Raw genomic sequence first — 17,371 nt, 5'->3', positions numbered from 1 at the left:
CTTATCATCTTACCTCCTTCCCTTCCCCGCAGCACCTGTAGATATGTTTGTACATATTTATTACTCTATTTATTTTACTTGTACATATCTATTCTGTTTATTTTATTTTGTTAGTATGTTTGGTTTTGTTCTCTGTCTCCCCCTTTTAGACTGTGAGCCCACTGTTGGGTAGGGACTGTCTCTAGATGTTGCCAATTTGTACTTCCCAAGCGCTTAGTACAGTGCTCTGCACATAGTAAGCGCTCAATACGATTGATGATGATGATGATGTACTAAGCGCTTGGGAAGTACAAGAAATGTGAGTCCTTTTACAGTCTTCTAGTCTGTAAAGTCACTAGGGGCAGGGAATGTGTCTGTGCAGCGGGGGCTAGTGGAAAGAGCACGGACCTGGGTTCTAATCCCAGCTCCACCACTTGTCTGCTGTGTGATGTTGGGCAAGTCACTTCACTTCTCTGGGCTTCAGTTACCCCCTCCGTAAAATGAGGATTAAGACCGTGAGCCCCACGTAGGACGGGGATTTTGTTCAAGCTGATTATCTTCTGTCTACCCCAGTGCTTAGTCCAGCATTTGCCTTAGTAAGCACCTAACAAATACCACTATTAATTATCATTATTGTACTCCCCCAAGCGCTTAGTATAGTTCTCTGCACATAGCAAGTACTTAATAAGTACCACTAATGGATTGATTGACCCAAAGGGAGCCCGAGACCCAGTCCAACCTCCTGCCTCCAGCTAGGAAAGTGACTGAACCATCCGGGACAGATGGTGCCTGCTTTTTTCTTGAAGATCCGAGGGACGAAAACCTCAGGGTCCCTTGGTAGCCTGGCCAGTGTTTAATCCCCTTGACAGTCAAGACCTCTCCCTCTTTAAATCTATTTCTTCCTGTCTATACAACCCTTCTAGTCAGTGGATCAATCAGTCAATCAATCGTATTTATTGAGCGCTTCCTGTGTGCAGAGCAATGGACTAAAAGCTTGGGAAGACTGTGGATGACTGTCATGTCACCCTTCGGTCATCTCACCCCGAAGCCCTTGTTCAAAAATGAGACGAGACTGAGCTCATTCTGGACTGTGAGCTCATCTATTTATTTTATTTTGTTAGTATGTTTGGTTTTGTTCTCTGTCTCCCCCTTTTAGACTGTGAGCCCGCTGTTGGGTAGGGACTGTCTCTATATGTTGCCAATTTGTACTTCCCAAGCGCTTAGTACAGTGCTCTGCACACAGTAAGCGCTCAATAAATGCGATTGATGATGATGATCTAGACTGTGAGCATGCCGTGGGCAGGGATGCGTCTGTTGTTATACTGTACTCTCCCAAGCGCTCAGCACAGTGCTTTGCACACAGTAAGTGCTCAATCGATACAATGGAGTGAATGGCCAGAGAGACATGCCCTACAGAAGTAAAAGCAATAAGAAAAACAAGAAACCCCAACAGTGTTTGCACTTTATAAAGAATCAGATTTCTCTTCAATTAGGAAAAATCATGAAGGATTCGTGTGGGTCTCAGGTATCTTCTCAAAGAAAATCAGGAATGACTAAATGGAGTTCCCTTCTTCGTTTGTTGTTTTTTTTTTTCATGCCTTCTCCCTTGCTCTTCATATCCTGCACAGCTTCAGCGGGAAATTTTCAGTGATAAGGTGATCATCGTGCAGGAGGACGACGATATTAACTTCAAACTCTGAAAGAGAGGGAGATTCACTTTAATTCCATGGTGGAAAAATATTAAAATCGTGGGCCAAAGGCTCTCAGCTGACCCCGGTGTCCCCTGATGTTACCAAAGCTATTTTGAAATTTGCTTAGGACGCGCTCTCTCAGAAAGACTGACTGAAAACCCATTTTGGATTATCCTGATTCAGTCTATATCAAAGGTTTCCCCCCTCTCCTGTCCATCTGCTAGGGAGACGGGGGCATTCACAGACTATCCATTCCTGCTCCCGTGAAGGGGGGGAAAGATGGAATAGGAAGAGCAAGCGGGAAGAGGGCAGGAAAGAGCGGGCCCACAAGTCCGGCTGATTTGGTTACAACTATTGGTTTATTACCTATTCATTGCCAGTTGGCTCTGTGTGGGCATCCTAGAAGCGGCGTGGCTCAGTGGAAAGAGCCCGGGCTTTGGAGTCAGAGGTCATGGGTTCAAATCCCATTTCCGCCAATTGTCAGCTGTGTGACCTCGGGCAAGTCACTTAACTTCCCTGGGCCTCAGTTACCTCATCTGTAAAATGGGGATTAAAACCATGAGCCCCCCCCCCCCTTGGGACAACCTGATCACCTTGTAACCTCCCCAGCGCTTAGAACAGTGCTGGGCACATAGTAAGCGCTTAATAAATGCCATTATTATTATTATTATCCTCTCATCCTCTGTCCTTTAACCTTCATGACAAATTATGTGCAGTGCTCAAGACAGTTCAGAGGACCGGGCTCTGGGTGAAATTCAGTTAAATAAAAGACACGGAGAAATCCAGAACAGTGCTGGGCACATAGTAAGCGCTTAATAAATGCCATTATTATTATTATTATCCTCTCATCCTCTGTCCTTTAACCTTCATGACAAATTATGTGCAGTGCTCAAGACAGTTCAGAGGACCGGGCGCTGGGTGAAATTCAGTTAAATAAAAGACACGGAGAAATCCAGAACAGTGCTGGGCACATAGTAAGCGCTTAATAAATGCCATTATTATTACTATTATCCTCTCATCCTCTGTCCTTTAACCTTCATGACAAATTATGTGCAGTGCTCAAGACAGTTCAGAGGACCGGGCTCTGGGTGAAATTCAGTGAAATAAAAGACATGGAGAAATCCAGAACTGAGAAATGCCAGATAACCCCAAATTCCTTGAGGCACTTCCTTCATAAGCCTAAGATTACACTCGAGAGTTCCCTTCCTACATCCCAACACAGCTACGAGTCCAGCGGCTAAAAAGCAGCAGTAGTTGACTTATTTCTTGGGCTTTGCGTGTTTGGAACTGAGTCCTTTGGCCCTGGCCAAACCAGTTGGCCCCCTAATTCACCCAGTCTCTCTCATCATCATCAATCGTATTTATTGAGCGCTTACTGTGTGCAGAGCACTGTACTAAGCGCTTGGGAAGGACAAGTTGGCAACATATAGAGACAGTCCCTACCCAACAGTGGGCTCTCCTGCCTTCCTAAGTAACTTTACCCTTCTGCCCCCTCCCCTACAGAAAACCCACCCAACACACTGTACCTGCAAGGAAAGCTCTCCAATTCACTGCTATTTCTTCCTTTTGACAAGAATGTCAAGTGGCTAATAATTTTACAAGCAGTGCATTAGTAATTTGTAGCCTGCATTCCAATACATAATAACAGCAATAATAATTGTTATTGATTATTAATTAATTATTAATAATAATCGAAGCAGCGTGGCTCAATGGAAAGAGCCCGGGCTTTGGAGTCAGAGGGCACGGGTTCAAATCCCCGCTCCCCCGATTGTCAGCTGTGTGACTTCACTTCACTTCCCTGGGCCAAGAAGAGGGGAGGAGTACCCAGTTTGGGGATTATCAAGGGCATTTGCTTCTCTTCTTCTTTCATTTCTTTCTCTTTTTTTCAGCCATTTCAGTGCTCTTTGGAGGCCCTTTACCGTTGGTCAGAAGGTCAGAGAGGATCCCCCTTCTAGACTGTGAGCCCGTTGTTGGGTAGGGACCATATCTATCTGTTGCCAACTTGTACTTCCCAAGCGCTTAGTACAGTTCTCTGCACACAGTAAGCGCTCAATAAATATGACTGAATGAATGAATAGAAAACTAGGAAACTCCAAATGTTTATACTCTTGTGGATGTAAAGGTGAAAAAAAAAAACCTCGAGAACATAAGCAGACAGTTCCTTCTGGAAACCAGAACTTCCTGTTCTTTGGGTATTTGAGGAAAATTAAACTTTCTCCTTCCAAAACCTCGCTCCACTTTCTTTCATCTGTTCTCACCTAATTGGTGTGAACAAGTTTATTTCTTTTTCCCAAATCAGGGAAACTGCTCCTTCCCACACAAGGCTCTTCAACGATGCCCACCACCACCACCTTTCCTTCTGGGCTCCCTGAGGGTCTCAGAGCGCCTTGCACATATTTAAAACACTTGCAATATTCAATATTCCCTCTCCCCCTCCCCGTGAGATGGGGATGGTCTACTCTCCCTACTCCGCAGGGGCCCAGTGGTTCAAGGGCAAGAAAGTGGGATGTCTGAAAATCAGGTCTCGGCTCTAATCACTGAATAACACCAGTTTCCAGTTTGAAACTGTGTCGTGATGAATCACTTCAAACAAGATGATGGCTTGGGGAGAGGATGTTCTCATGAATGAGGAACATTCTGAGACCGTGTACGGCAGTACATTCAGTGCACGTAAAAAATGAAATTAGAGTGAATAGGACGTTTCTGAAAAAGTGCTTGGCCAGCAGCCTGGGAACAGAATCCCGTTTCTCATGAGGAGAGGGCCATCACTGAAAAATCCCCTGAAAATATCCCTCGCTGCCTATTGCCTGGATGCCTTAAAAGCCTCGCCCCAGAAAGACGGCTCCCAGCATTGGTGGGACCCTTGGCTTTTGGGCCCTACGTCACAGTGGAGAGAGAAAATGCCAATGGATAGCTGATCGCTATCACTGGCAGACAGAGCGACTGCCAGCAAAGGCTATTACAACCTCTTTGAGAGCAAGGACTGGGTACCCAGCAAACTCTATAATCCTCTCAGAGCCTAATAAGGTCCTCACGCACCCTATTCCCCCCTCAAAGCCTTTTGACAATGAACGGAAGAATGACGGCGGCATATAATAAATCCTCGAGCGCATTGGTGTTTTTTGAGATTTGCTCAAACATCCACTGAGCCCGCTGAAAATTCCCTAGAGGCTAGAAAGGAGAGGTAATCTTACCAACTTTGAAATTGGTGGTTTCCAGGGTAGGGCAGGTGAAAAGTCTGGGGAATACCATATAGATAGGGACAGACAAGCTCCTGCAAACATCTCCATCGGCGATTTGGATATTCTGGATCTCCGTGGCATCCCTAGCGTACCCTTCTGCACAACCTTCAGAAAAAAGAAATTCGGAGTTGACGGAAAACCGCGCGAAACTCTAAGCTGAAGAACCTACTACTATTTAAAAGGATCTAGATTTTTCTTAGACGACCCAGGAATTTTTCCAGTTTGCTCTCCAGAGCTCATGGACAATTCAAACCCGGGGGGAAAAAAAAAATCCTTCGTACCGCCCACCAGTGGGTTCTCAGCGGAGTGTGTTATTTGTGAAAGTGGCATGTGCAAACTATTGTTTCGGAGGGAGATCGAAGGACCTGGGTTTGGGAAGGAGGGAAGGACGGATGGAAGTGAGGGAGATGGAAGCAGTGGTAATGGGGAGAAAGGACGTGGGAAGAGACACCTGTAGCCAAAGGAGCGGAGCTGGCAACAGACAGTTAAGGAAGAGCCTGGCTTGGGAAAAGTTTTCCAAAGCCGGTCACATACACATCTTCATCGGCACTACCACGTGCTTTGGTTTTACAAAGGAAAATATCCCAGTGTGAACGCTGTAATATTATTTACTACGCACTTGCTCTGTGCGGAGCATTGTGCTCAGCGCTGGGGAAGAATACACAAGGGGGCCCACAGGGGACTCACAATCTTTAAAAAAAAAAGGCAATAGAGAGACCATTCATTCATTCATTCAATCGTATTTATTGAGCGCTTACTTTGTGCAGAGCACTGTACTAAGCGCTTGGGAAGTACAAGTTGGCAACATATAGAGACGGTCCCTATTTGTTCTGACGATTTTGACACCTGTCTCCATGTTTGGTTTTGTTGTCTGTCTCCCCCTTCTAGGCTGTGAGCCCTTCATCATCATCATCAATCGTATTTATTGAGCGCTTACTGGGTGCAGAGCACTGTACTAAGCGCTTGGGAAGTACAAATTGGCAACATATAGAGACAGTCCCTACCCAACAGTGGGCTCACAGTCTAAAAGGGGGAGACAGAGAACAAAACCAAACATACTAACAAAATGAAATAAATAGAATAGCTATGTACAAGTAAAATAAATAAATAAAGCCCTTGTTGGGTAGAGACCAGTCTTGGTGAGGGGTAACTTGAAAAGCCTTTCAACTGATTTTTTTTACAGTTCCCCCCAAAATACCTGTTTCCCCAAAAGCATTACTATTTGAATAAATCAATCTTGCAGCCCGTTACCCCCAGAATGGAAAAATGGACCATGCAGAAACAGCAGGGAGTACCGCTGGCCTTCAAGAAGGGCCACTTACCACAGGTTTCCACTCGCACCAACTGCAACTCGATGCTTTTTACGGCGGCTTCAGAATTCTCCACTACCAGCTCCCCGGTCAGGGGCTGCGTGATGACGCAGTTTGTGGAGTTGAGGTGCCCTCGGATGAGAAACTTGGGGAGTGAGGCTCTCTAAGGACAAACCAGTGTAACATCAGAGAAAAAAAAACAAAACAGTAACGAGAAACAATTTTTTTTACTAAGATGCCCAAAGATTCCAAGTTAGCAACTGCAGGGCCAAATCTAATCTAATTCATTCTCCTCTTTCTGCCTCTCATAAACCCCCCTCACATATATGTGTGTGTGTGTGTGTGTATATATATATATATGTATATGTATATATGTATATATATGTATACATATGTGTACATATGTGTATATATGTGTATATACACATATGTATACATATATGTGTATATATATGTATACATATGTGTATATATACATATATACACATATGTATACATATATGCATACATATATGTATACATATGTATATATATGTGCATATATATACTTTTGTATATATATGTGTGTGTATATATATATATATATATATATATATATATATATATATATATATATACACATATATTTTTTTTTCTCCTAAGGACTGAAGGGGGGGAGCAATAAAGTAAACATTAGGAAAACAGAAAGGGGAAATTGATACACTAACTCCAAGAGAGTTGTGTCATGCATTAATAATAATGATAGGTTTGTATAGAGGTGTTGCAGGATATGAAAAATTACGGATTTCTAGACTGTGAGCCCACTGTTGGGTAGGGACCGTCTCTATATGTTGCCAACTTGGACTTCCCAAGCGCTTAGGACAGTGCTCTGCACACAGTAAGCGCTCAATAAATACGATTGATTGATTGATTGATTGATGAAGATTCAGTTCTAGATCCATTTTCCAATTAGAAGCTGCCAAATCTGTTGTGACATGCGACTCTCTCATGTCACTGTCTAGGGATGTAGAAACCGGTGTGAAGAAGTTGGACATCAGAAAGCCTGGAAGGACACTCCTCTCCAAAAAGCATATGCAAGTGTTTTTTTTAAATATTAATTTTCAAAAGAATTTGGAATTCCTTAGCAAGCGTATTTTGATAAGCCAAGAGAGTAAGATCAGTGACTTAGCTCCCTCTTTAGTTCACCACCTACTGGGAAAGGATTTATGAGAGACAGCTATGAAAATCAAAATCCCTCTCTTTCCCAAGTGCCTAACAACAGATGGGAATTTATTGCACAGAAACAGGTCGCTCAGTAGTCAGCGGTGCAACGTGGCCTAATGGAAATAGCTTGGGTCTGGGAGTTGAGAGACCTGGGTTCTAATCCCAGTTCTGCCATTTGCCTGCTGGGTGACCTTGGCTAAGTCCCAACTTCTCTGTGCCACAGTTCCCTATCTGTTAAAAATAGTGATTATATACTTATTCTCTCTCCCCCAATCAATCATATTTATTTATGACCTGTTCTCTCTCCCCCAATCAACTAAGTGTTTGGGAAGTACAAGTTGGCAACATATAGAGACAGTCCCTACCCAACAGTGGGCTCACAGTCTAGTCATTGCCTCATACCTGGCAATCCTAAACTGGCAGTCACCCTGACGGGCGGACAGACAGACAACTCCAGAAACATCATGTATACTAACAATGAATGCAAACAGGTCACATGTTAGCGTGGCTCAGTGGAAACACCATGGGCTTTGGAGTCAGAGGTCATGGGTTCAAATCCCGGCTCTGCCACTTGTCAGCTGTGTGACTTTGGGCAAGTCACTTAACTTCTCTGGGCCTCAGTTCCCTCATCTGGAAAATGGCGATTAAGACTGTGAGCCCCCCGTGGGACACCCTGATCACCTTCTAACTTCCCCTGCGCTTAGAACAGTGCTTTGCACATAGTAAGTGCTTAATAAATGCCATTATTATTATTATTATTATGTTAATTGTGTTTGAAGGCAAGCCGCCTTCTGGGTGAGTTAGGCCCTGAAATGATGCAATTTTTCCAGAGGCATCCTATCAAGATGCCTAATGGCAATGAGACAGGGGAAACAAGGTCTTTAGTGGGGTGATTAGATGGGTGGGGGAATATCTGGAATGGTTTCTATAGCTGAGAATTTGGCAGGCTAGGAGACACACTGGAAGTGTGTCCAAGGGGCAATCATTAAGCTCCTTGTTCCCTACCTCAAGGTTAAGCGCTTAGTACAGTAAGCACAGTAAGCGCTCAATAAATACGATTGATTGATTGATTTAAGGCACAGAGGCACATCCTTAAACACCTTCCTTTTAAGGATTAAACACATCCTTTAAGGAACAGAAATGAACAGGGTCTCCTTGGTGTCCAGCATCTTGGGGTTTAGCCTAAACTTTTAGGCTAAAAAACAAATCGTAAAAATCCCTCTCCTTCTCACAGCACCTTTCTTCTGGGTAACTTCAAACAATTTGTAAGTCAACCTCTCTGAATTCTCACAACCACTCCTGAGTGGGAGGAAGAAGGTCAGAGTTAATATCATTTTTCAAAAGTAGAGCCTTAGGCCCAGCGAGACTAAGCGATTTGGACAGTCACTCACGTTAGAGGAGAACCAATTTAGAGCCAAGTCCTCTTGATCTCGGCTCTACCCTCAAACCATATCGCTTACTGTGATCAAATGACAGAGATGGGTTATCCAGAAATTAAACGCTGATTTGGAGAACTGTCGTTGTACAGACAATATCCGAACGCAGAATACAGAGCAATTGTCCTGCATAATCTGATTTCTGTGGGGGTGGTACTGTGTTCAAGAGGATGTCAGAAACAAACTGATTTAAAGGCATTCTGTATGTTGTCGTTATTACACTAATTCCCCAAATTATTTGTAATTTTTGGGACCCTTCTTCAGAAGATCAGTTCACCTGAAGCATTTCTTTCAAGAAAAAAAAAAATTAAACAACACTAAACTATTTTTTAATCAGTCGACAGTAGTGTTTAGATAACGGGGATGAAAATAAACTTTGATAGATGTACACAAGTCAAACGAGATTAATTAGTCGCAAGGTTAGGTAGTCAAAACTAAAAGAGGCTCAGTCTAGGTCACATAATTTTCTGATGTTCAGTATTCTCAACCTCCCTGGTGATGATCCAAAAGTTTCTAAAACAGCATATGAAGTCCCTTCCCGTGGAAAAAGTGTCTCCATGTCACTAAGTAGCGCTTGAAAGAAAAGCACGCTATTTGTGGCATGTTTTCAAGTCTCTCTATTCACTGCTTCTGGAAGTCAAGTCAGGGTAAAGAAGTGAAGGCACTTTTTTGTTATATTCCAAACCATCTTTTGAGAATTTAATTTCCAAGAAGACTACCCAATTACGCAGTGAAATAGCCTGTAAGTTCCCTGAGGCCAGGGATTATGTCTCTACTAATTTTATTCTACTCTCCCAAGCTCTTAGGACAGGGCTCTGCACACAACAGGAGCTCAGTAAATACTATTTAAGCTTGTTGTGGGCAGGGAATGTGTCGGTTTATTGTTGTATTGTACTCTCCCAAGCGCTTAGTACAGTACTCTGCACACAGCAAGTGCTCAATAAATACAACCGAATGAATGAATGAATGGCAAGAACTGTATATAAGCAGGTGAAGGGTGTAAAGGGGAGGCTTCCCTTCTTTGGAATGATCTCTTATTATATATTATCTCTAGCATTTCCCACCACTGATAGGGATAATTGAGGACTGACTATAAAATTGAGCAATTCATGAGACAAAACTCCTGATAAAGAGAAGGAAAAAAGAACTGATCTTGCTGATAGTCTGGTTCCCAAATGTAGGGTAATTCCCAACATCCACCCTGAGGTGCCTTCATCGTGGTAAAACCCGCCACTTTTTAGTAATAGCATTATTTTGGCGTTACCTCTTTAACATTCTGCAAGGTTTCTGGTGTGATGGTAAAGTCCACAGGACTTGGCGTCAGCTTCCCCTTTTGAGGCTGAAACGACAGGCAGATGTTGGAATATTTAAAAAGTCCTGCAGCTCCACATCTGTTTCATGTCCAAGATGCATGAAATCAACGGTTGCACTTCCAGGAGGGTTTTAAATTGCTGATGAGCCCGCATTTTTCACCTCTTAAATAAACAGGCTGGGGGAAAAACTGTGCGAGCTATTCTTTTCTCTGACGGGTCCAAGGTTCAGATGGGAAGAGGCTGGCAGATCTGCCAGAAATCCGGTTTTTATTGTGCTGTTTTGACTGGACCGCGACAGCAGCACGAGGAAATGGTCTTTTGGCAACCTGTGCCAGTCTGAACACAATGCGCCACACTGTCAGAAGAAACGGTTGTGTGCATGGGCGCAACGGCATACCACAATGCAGATGTGCCAACGTGAGTTCTGCGAGAACCGGGTGTGTAATGACCTATTCCCCCAAGGGACCTGGTGAGGGGTTACCACTTAAAAAAAATAATGCCTCAACTGAGGCTGCACCCTCTTAGAAAAACCAAAGCATCCTTAGACTGTGCCATCTGTGAGAACACACAGTGACGCTTTCTTCAGAGAGAAGCACCATGGTCTAGTGGATAGAGCATGGGCTGGGAGTCAGAAGGCCCTGGGTTCTAACCCTATCACCTCCACTTGTCTGCTGTGAAGTCTTGGGCAAATCACTTAACTTCTCCTTGCCTCAGTTACCTCATCTGTAAAATGGGGATCAAAACTGTGAGCCCCATGTGGGACAAGGACTGTGTCCAACCCAGCGCTTAGAACAGTGAAGCAGCAGCAGAGAGGCAGCGTGGCTCAGTGGAAAAGAGCCCGGGCTTTGGAGTCAGAGGTCATTGGTTCAAATCCCGGCTCTGCCAGTTGTCAGCTGTGTGACTTTGGGCATGTCATTTAACTTCTCTGTGCCTCAGTTCCCTCATCTGGAAAATGGGGATGAAGACTGGGAGCCCCACGTGGGACAACATGATCACCTTGTATCCTCCCCAGCGCTTACAGTGCTTTGCACATAGTAAGCGCTTAATAAATGCCATCAAAAAAAAAAAAAAAACAGTGCCTGGCACACAGTAAGAACTTAACAAATACCTCAATTAACCATTTAATCCTCACTCCCTCACTCAAAACAGCCAGTCCACTGAACCACCCAACTTTGTTTCTTTTCTGAACAGCAGCTGAAATGGGAAACCGGTTCATTCCTCTACCATGCAAGAAATTTAATGACATCTCTGTCAAGGAACCCGCTAGCTTAGTGGAAAGAGCACAAGCCTGGGAATCAGAGGACCTGGTTTTTAATAGCACCTGCTATGAGACGTTGGGCTGGGCTCTTAACTGCTCTGTGCCTGCAGAGGCACCTTTGCCTCCTCACCCAATGCCAGCGCGGACAATCATGATGATTTCCCCTGGGTATAAAGGTCTCAAAACTGCTCGCTCAAAGGATGGATCGATGGCTCCATCAGCCCTAACGCCTGGGGGTTTGTGGTGTCGCCCAGGTAGCCCCAGCGTAGAAATAATAATAATAATGGCATTTATTAAGTGCTTACTATGTGCAAAGCACTGTTCTAAGCGCTGGGGAGGTTACAAGGTGATCAGGTTGTCCCACGGAGGGCTCACAGTCTTCATCCCCATTTGACAGATGAGGGAACTGTGGCCCAGAGAAGTGAAGTGACTTGCCCAGAGTCACACAGCTAATTGGTGGAGCCGGGGTTTGAACCCATGACCTCTGACTCCAAAGCCCGGGCTCTTTCCACTGAGCCACGCTGCTTCTCCAATGCTACCAAATAGCGCGAGTTGGGAAAACACAACTAAACAACCACTGCCAAGACCTGATCTGTCCTATTCCGACGAGAAGTGGCGCAGGAGCCACCAGGAGGATGCAACTCCTGGGACCCTAGAGAGGCCGTGAAAGTGCAGTGGGGGAATCCAATTCATCAGCATTCCCAACGGGGGAGGAGGGAATTCAAGTACCACACTTCCTACTTGTTGGCTTGCTTTTCCCGGGAGACTGTTGGCCAGCCCCCGATGGAACAGTGGCCATCGCTACCCCTCTGGGCGCCTGGCCATTTTCTTGAGTTCTTGGGGAGAGAGTCCAATGCTTGGCTTGACCCAGATAGGAATGGCAGGAGGGGTGCAAGTGTTCCCTGCTTTGGCCTCCCGCCTGCCCTGGTAGTCAGAGCTGTTGCAACGACCCGGTGCGCAGCATACTTCCCCAACGCTTCCCCCAGGATGCAGCTTACTGAAGAGTGAATGATGAATTCACAGGTCTTTGTCAGATCCTTGGCCAAAATCGAGCGCCTCATGTCACAGCGGAGAGTGTACTGCAGGAAAGGGAATGGAAGGGGAAACGTCACCACAGCGGATTTTTCTTTGACCCCAGAAAGCCATTAAAACACGCAGGCATCTCCCCACAAAGTTCAGAGCGGAATGAATCCGGCTAGTATGTTTGTACAGTTAGCCGGGAAGTGATTCTTGGGAGGTAACACTCAGGGAAAAGGCAATTCCCCTGGAAAAGAAAACAAAACGCTAAAAATTGTTTTTTCGAATTCCAAAATCCTGCACAGAACTGAGGTTTGATGAAACAGAAAACTGAAACTAGATTTTTATCAACATTCAGCGACAGAAAAATAAAGCCAGGTCTGCAAAACAAGGCACTGATTGAGAGCGTTCGAGTCAGTAGCAGATCCCAATCCAGAGCTCTGAAGTTGTTTTTGAAAATTTGTGTTTGGGGGGAAAGATATGGAAAAGGAAATAACAACGATTATCATTATTATGGGCTTTATTACTGTTAAAAAAACCTTTACTATGTTCTAAGATACAAGATTATGAGTTTGGACACAATCCCTGTTCCACATGGGGGTTCACAATCCATTCATTCATTCAATCGTACTTATTGAGCGCTTACTGTGTGCAGAGCACTGTACTAAGCGGAAGCCCACTGTTGGGTAGGGACCGTCTCTACGTGTTGCCAACTTGTACTTCCCAAGCACTTAGTACAGTGCTGTGCACACAGTAAGCGCTCAAAGCCTGGCTCAGTAGAAAGAGCCTGAGCTTGGGAGTCAGAAGTCGTGGGTTCAAATCCCGGCTCTGCCGCTTGTCAGCTGTGTGACTCTGGGCAAGTCACTTAACTTCTCTGTGCCTCAGTTACCTCATCTGTAAAATGGGGTTTAAGATTGTGAGTCCCACATGGGACAACCTGATCACCTTGTATCCTCCCCAGTGCTTAGAACAGTGCTTTGCACATAGTAAGCGCTTAACAAATACCCAAATTATTATTATTATTATTATTATTATTAATAAATACGATTGAATGAATGAATGAAACTGAGACCCAGAGAGGTTATGTGACTGCCCAACATCACCCAGTAGGCCAGTGGCAGAGTTGGCATTCAAACCATCTCTAGGACTTATTTACCTCCTCATCCTCAGTACTTGTATATGTTTATTCCATTCCATATTCAATTATTTATTTTGATTACTCATTTATAAATATTTCTTAATCGGTCTCCTCCATCAGAGGGAGAGCCTTGGGGACAAGGAATGTGCCTCTATCTTATTTCACACTTCCTAAGTGCTTGTTACAGAGCACTGCATCCAGCTGGAGCTCAATAAGTACTACTCCCGACTGATTGGGGTGGATGCTGGAAGGAAGTATATTTGTATATATGTTTGTACATATTTTTTTACTCTATTTATTTATTTAATTAATTTATTTGTACGTATCTATTCTATTTATTTTATTTTGTTAGTATGTTTGGTTTTGTTCTCTGTCTCCCCCTTTTAGACTGTGAGCCCACTGTTGGGTAGGGACTGTCTCTATATGTTGCCAATTTGTACTTCCCAAGCGCTTAGTACAGTGCTCTGCACATAGTAAGCGCTCAATAAATACAATTGATGATGATGATGATGAAGTGTCCTCCTAGTCACTGGACCTTTGACTTATTTGGATGGGGGGGAGGTCATTTTGAGATTTACACATCACAGAAATTCTGAAAGAGTGTAATTGCCATCTCACGCTAGTCCTAAAAACGAAAATCAGACCCAACCACATAAATAGTATTGAAAGTAAACACCTGCTGCTTTTACTCATCAGTAGTTATCTTAGTGTTCAGTAGAGCTGCCCGATTTTCACAGAAGGCGTATACTGAAGAGTTAAGTCAAAAAGTTACAAGTTTAGGTCCTATCTAAGTGGCAGTAAACACACAACTGACCAGAAGGAAGAAACTCTTGGTTTGTTAAATGTAGGCAACAGGCGGGGCTATTTCTTGCTGTGTTGCGGAATCGCTACTTTCTATATTGAACTCAGAATGTATTTATAAAGATTCCCATCTTGTTTCAGCGGGCAAACCAGGGCTGCTACTTCCATAGTACGATATGAATGCCCCCTACTAGGCCAATACAATCCATTTATTCAGGATTTCAGTACAATGCCCCCTACTAGGCCAGTACAATCCATTTATTCAGGATTTTAGTACACATTTTACAAGTAGTTACATAAAAAAGATTACTTTGGAAGAATTATGGATCTGGTACACATCGTATTTAACAATATGGTAGAAAATACACTGTACATGACTTGGGGGAAAGAAGATGATGCATAAGGAGATGATCAAGAGTCAGCCCACTCCTCCTTGATCTCTTTCGGGCCTTTACTTGGGGATTCCTGCCCGCGGCGGGCAGGCTGGTGTACCTGGACTTTTCCCAGAGTAACATCCTCATCCATATAGAGAAGTAGCTTGGTCCAGTGGAAAGAGCACAGGACTGGGAGTCAGGAGACCTGGGTTCTAAATCCGGTCCTACCACTTGCCCGCTGTGTGACCTCGGACAAGCCACTCGACTGCTCCGTGCTTCAGTCTCCTCATCTGCAAAATGGGGACTCCACGTTCTTCCACTTAAGACTGTGAGGCCCAAGTGGGACACGGACTGTATCTGAGCTGACCGTGTTGTATAATAATAATAATAATGGCATTTATTAAGCGCTTACTATGTGCAAAGCACTGTTCTAAGCGCTGGGGAGGATACAAGGTGATCAGGTTGTCCCATGGGGGGCTCCCAGTCTTCATCCCCATTTTACAGGTGAGGGAACTGAGACACAGAGAAGTTAAGTGACTTGCCCAAAGTCACACAGCTGACAATCGGCAGAGCCAGGATTTGAACCCTGGACCTCTGACTCCAAAGTCTGGGCTCTTTCCACTGAGCCACGCTGCTTCTCTGTTGTATCTACCCAAGCACTTAATGGCACATGGTAAGCACTTAACAAATGCCATTATTATTATTATTAGGCAGGACTACGCCCTTTCATTAGCAGGTGGGAAGAGAGGGGCTGCCTTGGTCATCAAGGTGTCTGCTGCGGACTCCAGAGGCCTACTTGTAAGGGGGCGGCTAGCCGCCATCCACCCTCCACTCCTATGGGAGGTAGGGCTGACCAGCCATGACGTGGGTTGGATGAAGGTACCTCTGGTCATCACACAGCCCCTCGAGGAGGTCCTCCAGAGGTAATGATAATAATAATAATAATAATAATAATAATAATGGCATTTGTTAAGCGCTTACTATGTGCAAAGCACTGTTCTAGGCACTGGGGGGGGAGACAAGGTGATCAGGTTGTCCCACGCGGGGCTCACAGTCTTAATCCCCATTTTACAGATGAGGGACCTGAGGCTCAGAGAAGTTAAGTGACTTGCCCAAGGTCACACAGCTGACAATTGGCGGAGCCGGGATTCGAACCCATGACCTCTGGCTCCCAAGCCCGGGCTCTTCCCACTGAGCCACGCTGAGGGGAGGGACTCCCAGCCACCCGCACTCACCTTCACTATTTCTTATTCTCAAACTAACCAGAGCAACTGGGAAAGACTTTAGCAGTAGACTGACAGCGACTAGTCTTTATATTCATTTACCCACACTTACCAGATTTGTTCCCTGGGAAGCCTAGATGAAAGCAGCAGCAGTTTACGGGTGCATTTATATAGGTGCCTCGTTCACACTTAGATTATGCAGAATATTAGATGAGCAAAACAATAAAGAAATTCACATTGTTAAAAAAAAAGAAGATAAAAGATCACTCCAAAGAGAGGCACTTTTCAGATTACGGTGAGTAAAGAGCTAAAATGAATAAACTTTCAAAACTGCATATTTTCTTTGATAATTCAATACTTTAAAAGGCCAATAAACAGGGAAAAATAAGGAATCAATACCAAGTATAACGGCTTCCACAAAAAACAAAAATGTTGGTCTGTTGGCTGCAATTCGGTATAATCAGGAAGATTTCTGGGGGGGGAAAAATGTCCCCTAATTCCTCACGCCGGGAAAGGCCTCACCTGAATATTGACGAAGACTCCGTGGTAAGTCTCATACAGGACTTTGTTGCCCTTCACGTGGAGAGGGAACTCAAACGGAATTTCTGTCCTGCCACTGGGCAGCTTCCCTGGCTTCACCATTTCTATGGTACTGGTGATAACCTGGATGGGCTGTAACGAAAAATCCACTTTTAGCCAAGCAAGGTTTACAGGGCTTTCAAATAAAAGGTCAATCCATCAGTCGGTCGTATTTATTGAGCACTTATTGTGTGCAGGGCACTGTACTAAGCGCTCGGGAGAGTACGCTACGACAGTAACAGACACATTCCCTGTCCTTCCCGGGGGAATCCCTTTCCAAAGCTCTGGAAGTCGGTGTCGGAGAAAACCAAAGGCTCTGGGAGAGGAGAGAAGAGAAACAGTTGGTCAGTTCTAGGAGTGGATTCTCTGAAGTCTTTGGCATCTCTGTCAGTGTGGTGGCTTTACCCCAAGATGCCCAAGACCAGATGGAACTACTCTGGTATACGCTGCCCTCTCTGTGATAGTGTTTGTATTTGACACCAGAGCTATTGCCTCCGGGAGGAAGGAGTTTTCTAACAGTTGGGACTATATTTAGCTCGGGTTTTATTACTAAAAAAACCAGCAAGCTTCAGCTTGGCATTAGTCTGGAAAAGTCTACAAATTCTCTTCCGCAACACCGAAAGGACAGAACGAAACGAACAGGGAGAGCCTCTGCAAAAGAAGTCACTGAACCAAGGAGCTGTTATGGCTAAAATCATCTTTTCCTCCCCGCACTGGGAAAGAAACCCAGAGTACAGAAAATACCCTCCATCCTGCTTGTTCTTTGGAACAGCAAGAACAGGATTCCTGGGCTTTTTGTTATCTTTT

The 17,371-nt window shown here is 44.5% G+C and overlaps 1 protein-coding gene across 1 annotated transcript in view; it reads right to left on the bottom strand.

The window, feature by feature from the left end:
- Window positions 1–1,427: 1,427 nt before the first annotated feature.
- VPS26C (VPS26 endosomal protein sorting factor C) overlaps window positions 1,428–17,371 on the bottom strand; it is a 40,057-nt gene continuing 24,113 nt past the window's right edge. The window contains exons 3-8 of the mRNA XM_038760679.1: window positions 16,508–16,657; window positions 12,431–12,511; window positions 10,126–10,200; window positions 6,235–6,385; window positions 4,865–5,017; window positions 1,428–1,675 (exon numbers count right to left, since the gene is read on the bottom strand). Coding sequence (XP_038616607.1) covers window positions 1,593–1,675; window positions 4,865–5,017; window positions 6,235–6,385; window positions 10,126–10,200; window positions 12,431–12,511; window positions 16,508–16,657 — 693 coding nt within the window. The 3' untranslated portion in view covers window positions 1,428–1,592. The remainder of the gene's footprint in view (window positions 1,676–4,864; window positions 5,018–6,234; window positions 6,386–10,125; window positions 10,201–12,430; window positions 12,512–16,507; window positions 16,658–17,371) is intronic.

This window comes from Tachyglossus aculeatus, chromosome 18, assembly GCF_015852505.1.
Source record: "Tachyglossus aculeatus isolate mTacAcu1 chromosome 18, mTacAcu1.pri, whole genome shotgun sequence".
NCBI lineage: Eukaryota > Metazoa > Chordata > Mammalia > Monotremata > Tachyglossidae > Tachyglossus > Tachyglossus aculeatus.
Note: the sequence above shows the minus strand (reverse complement) of the source record. Positions and strands in the feature narration are given on the sequence as shown.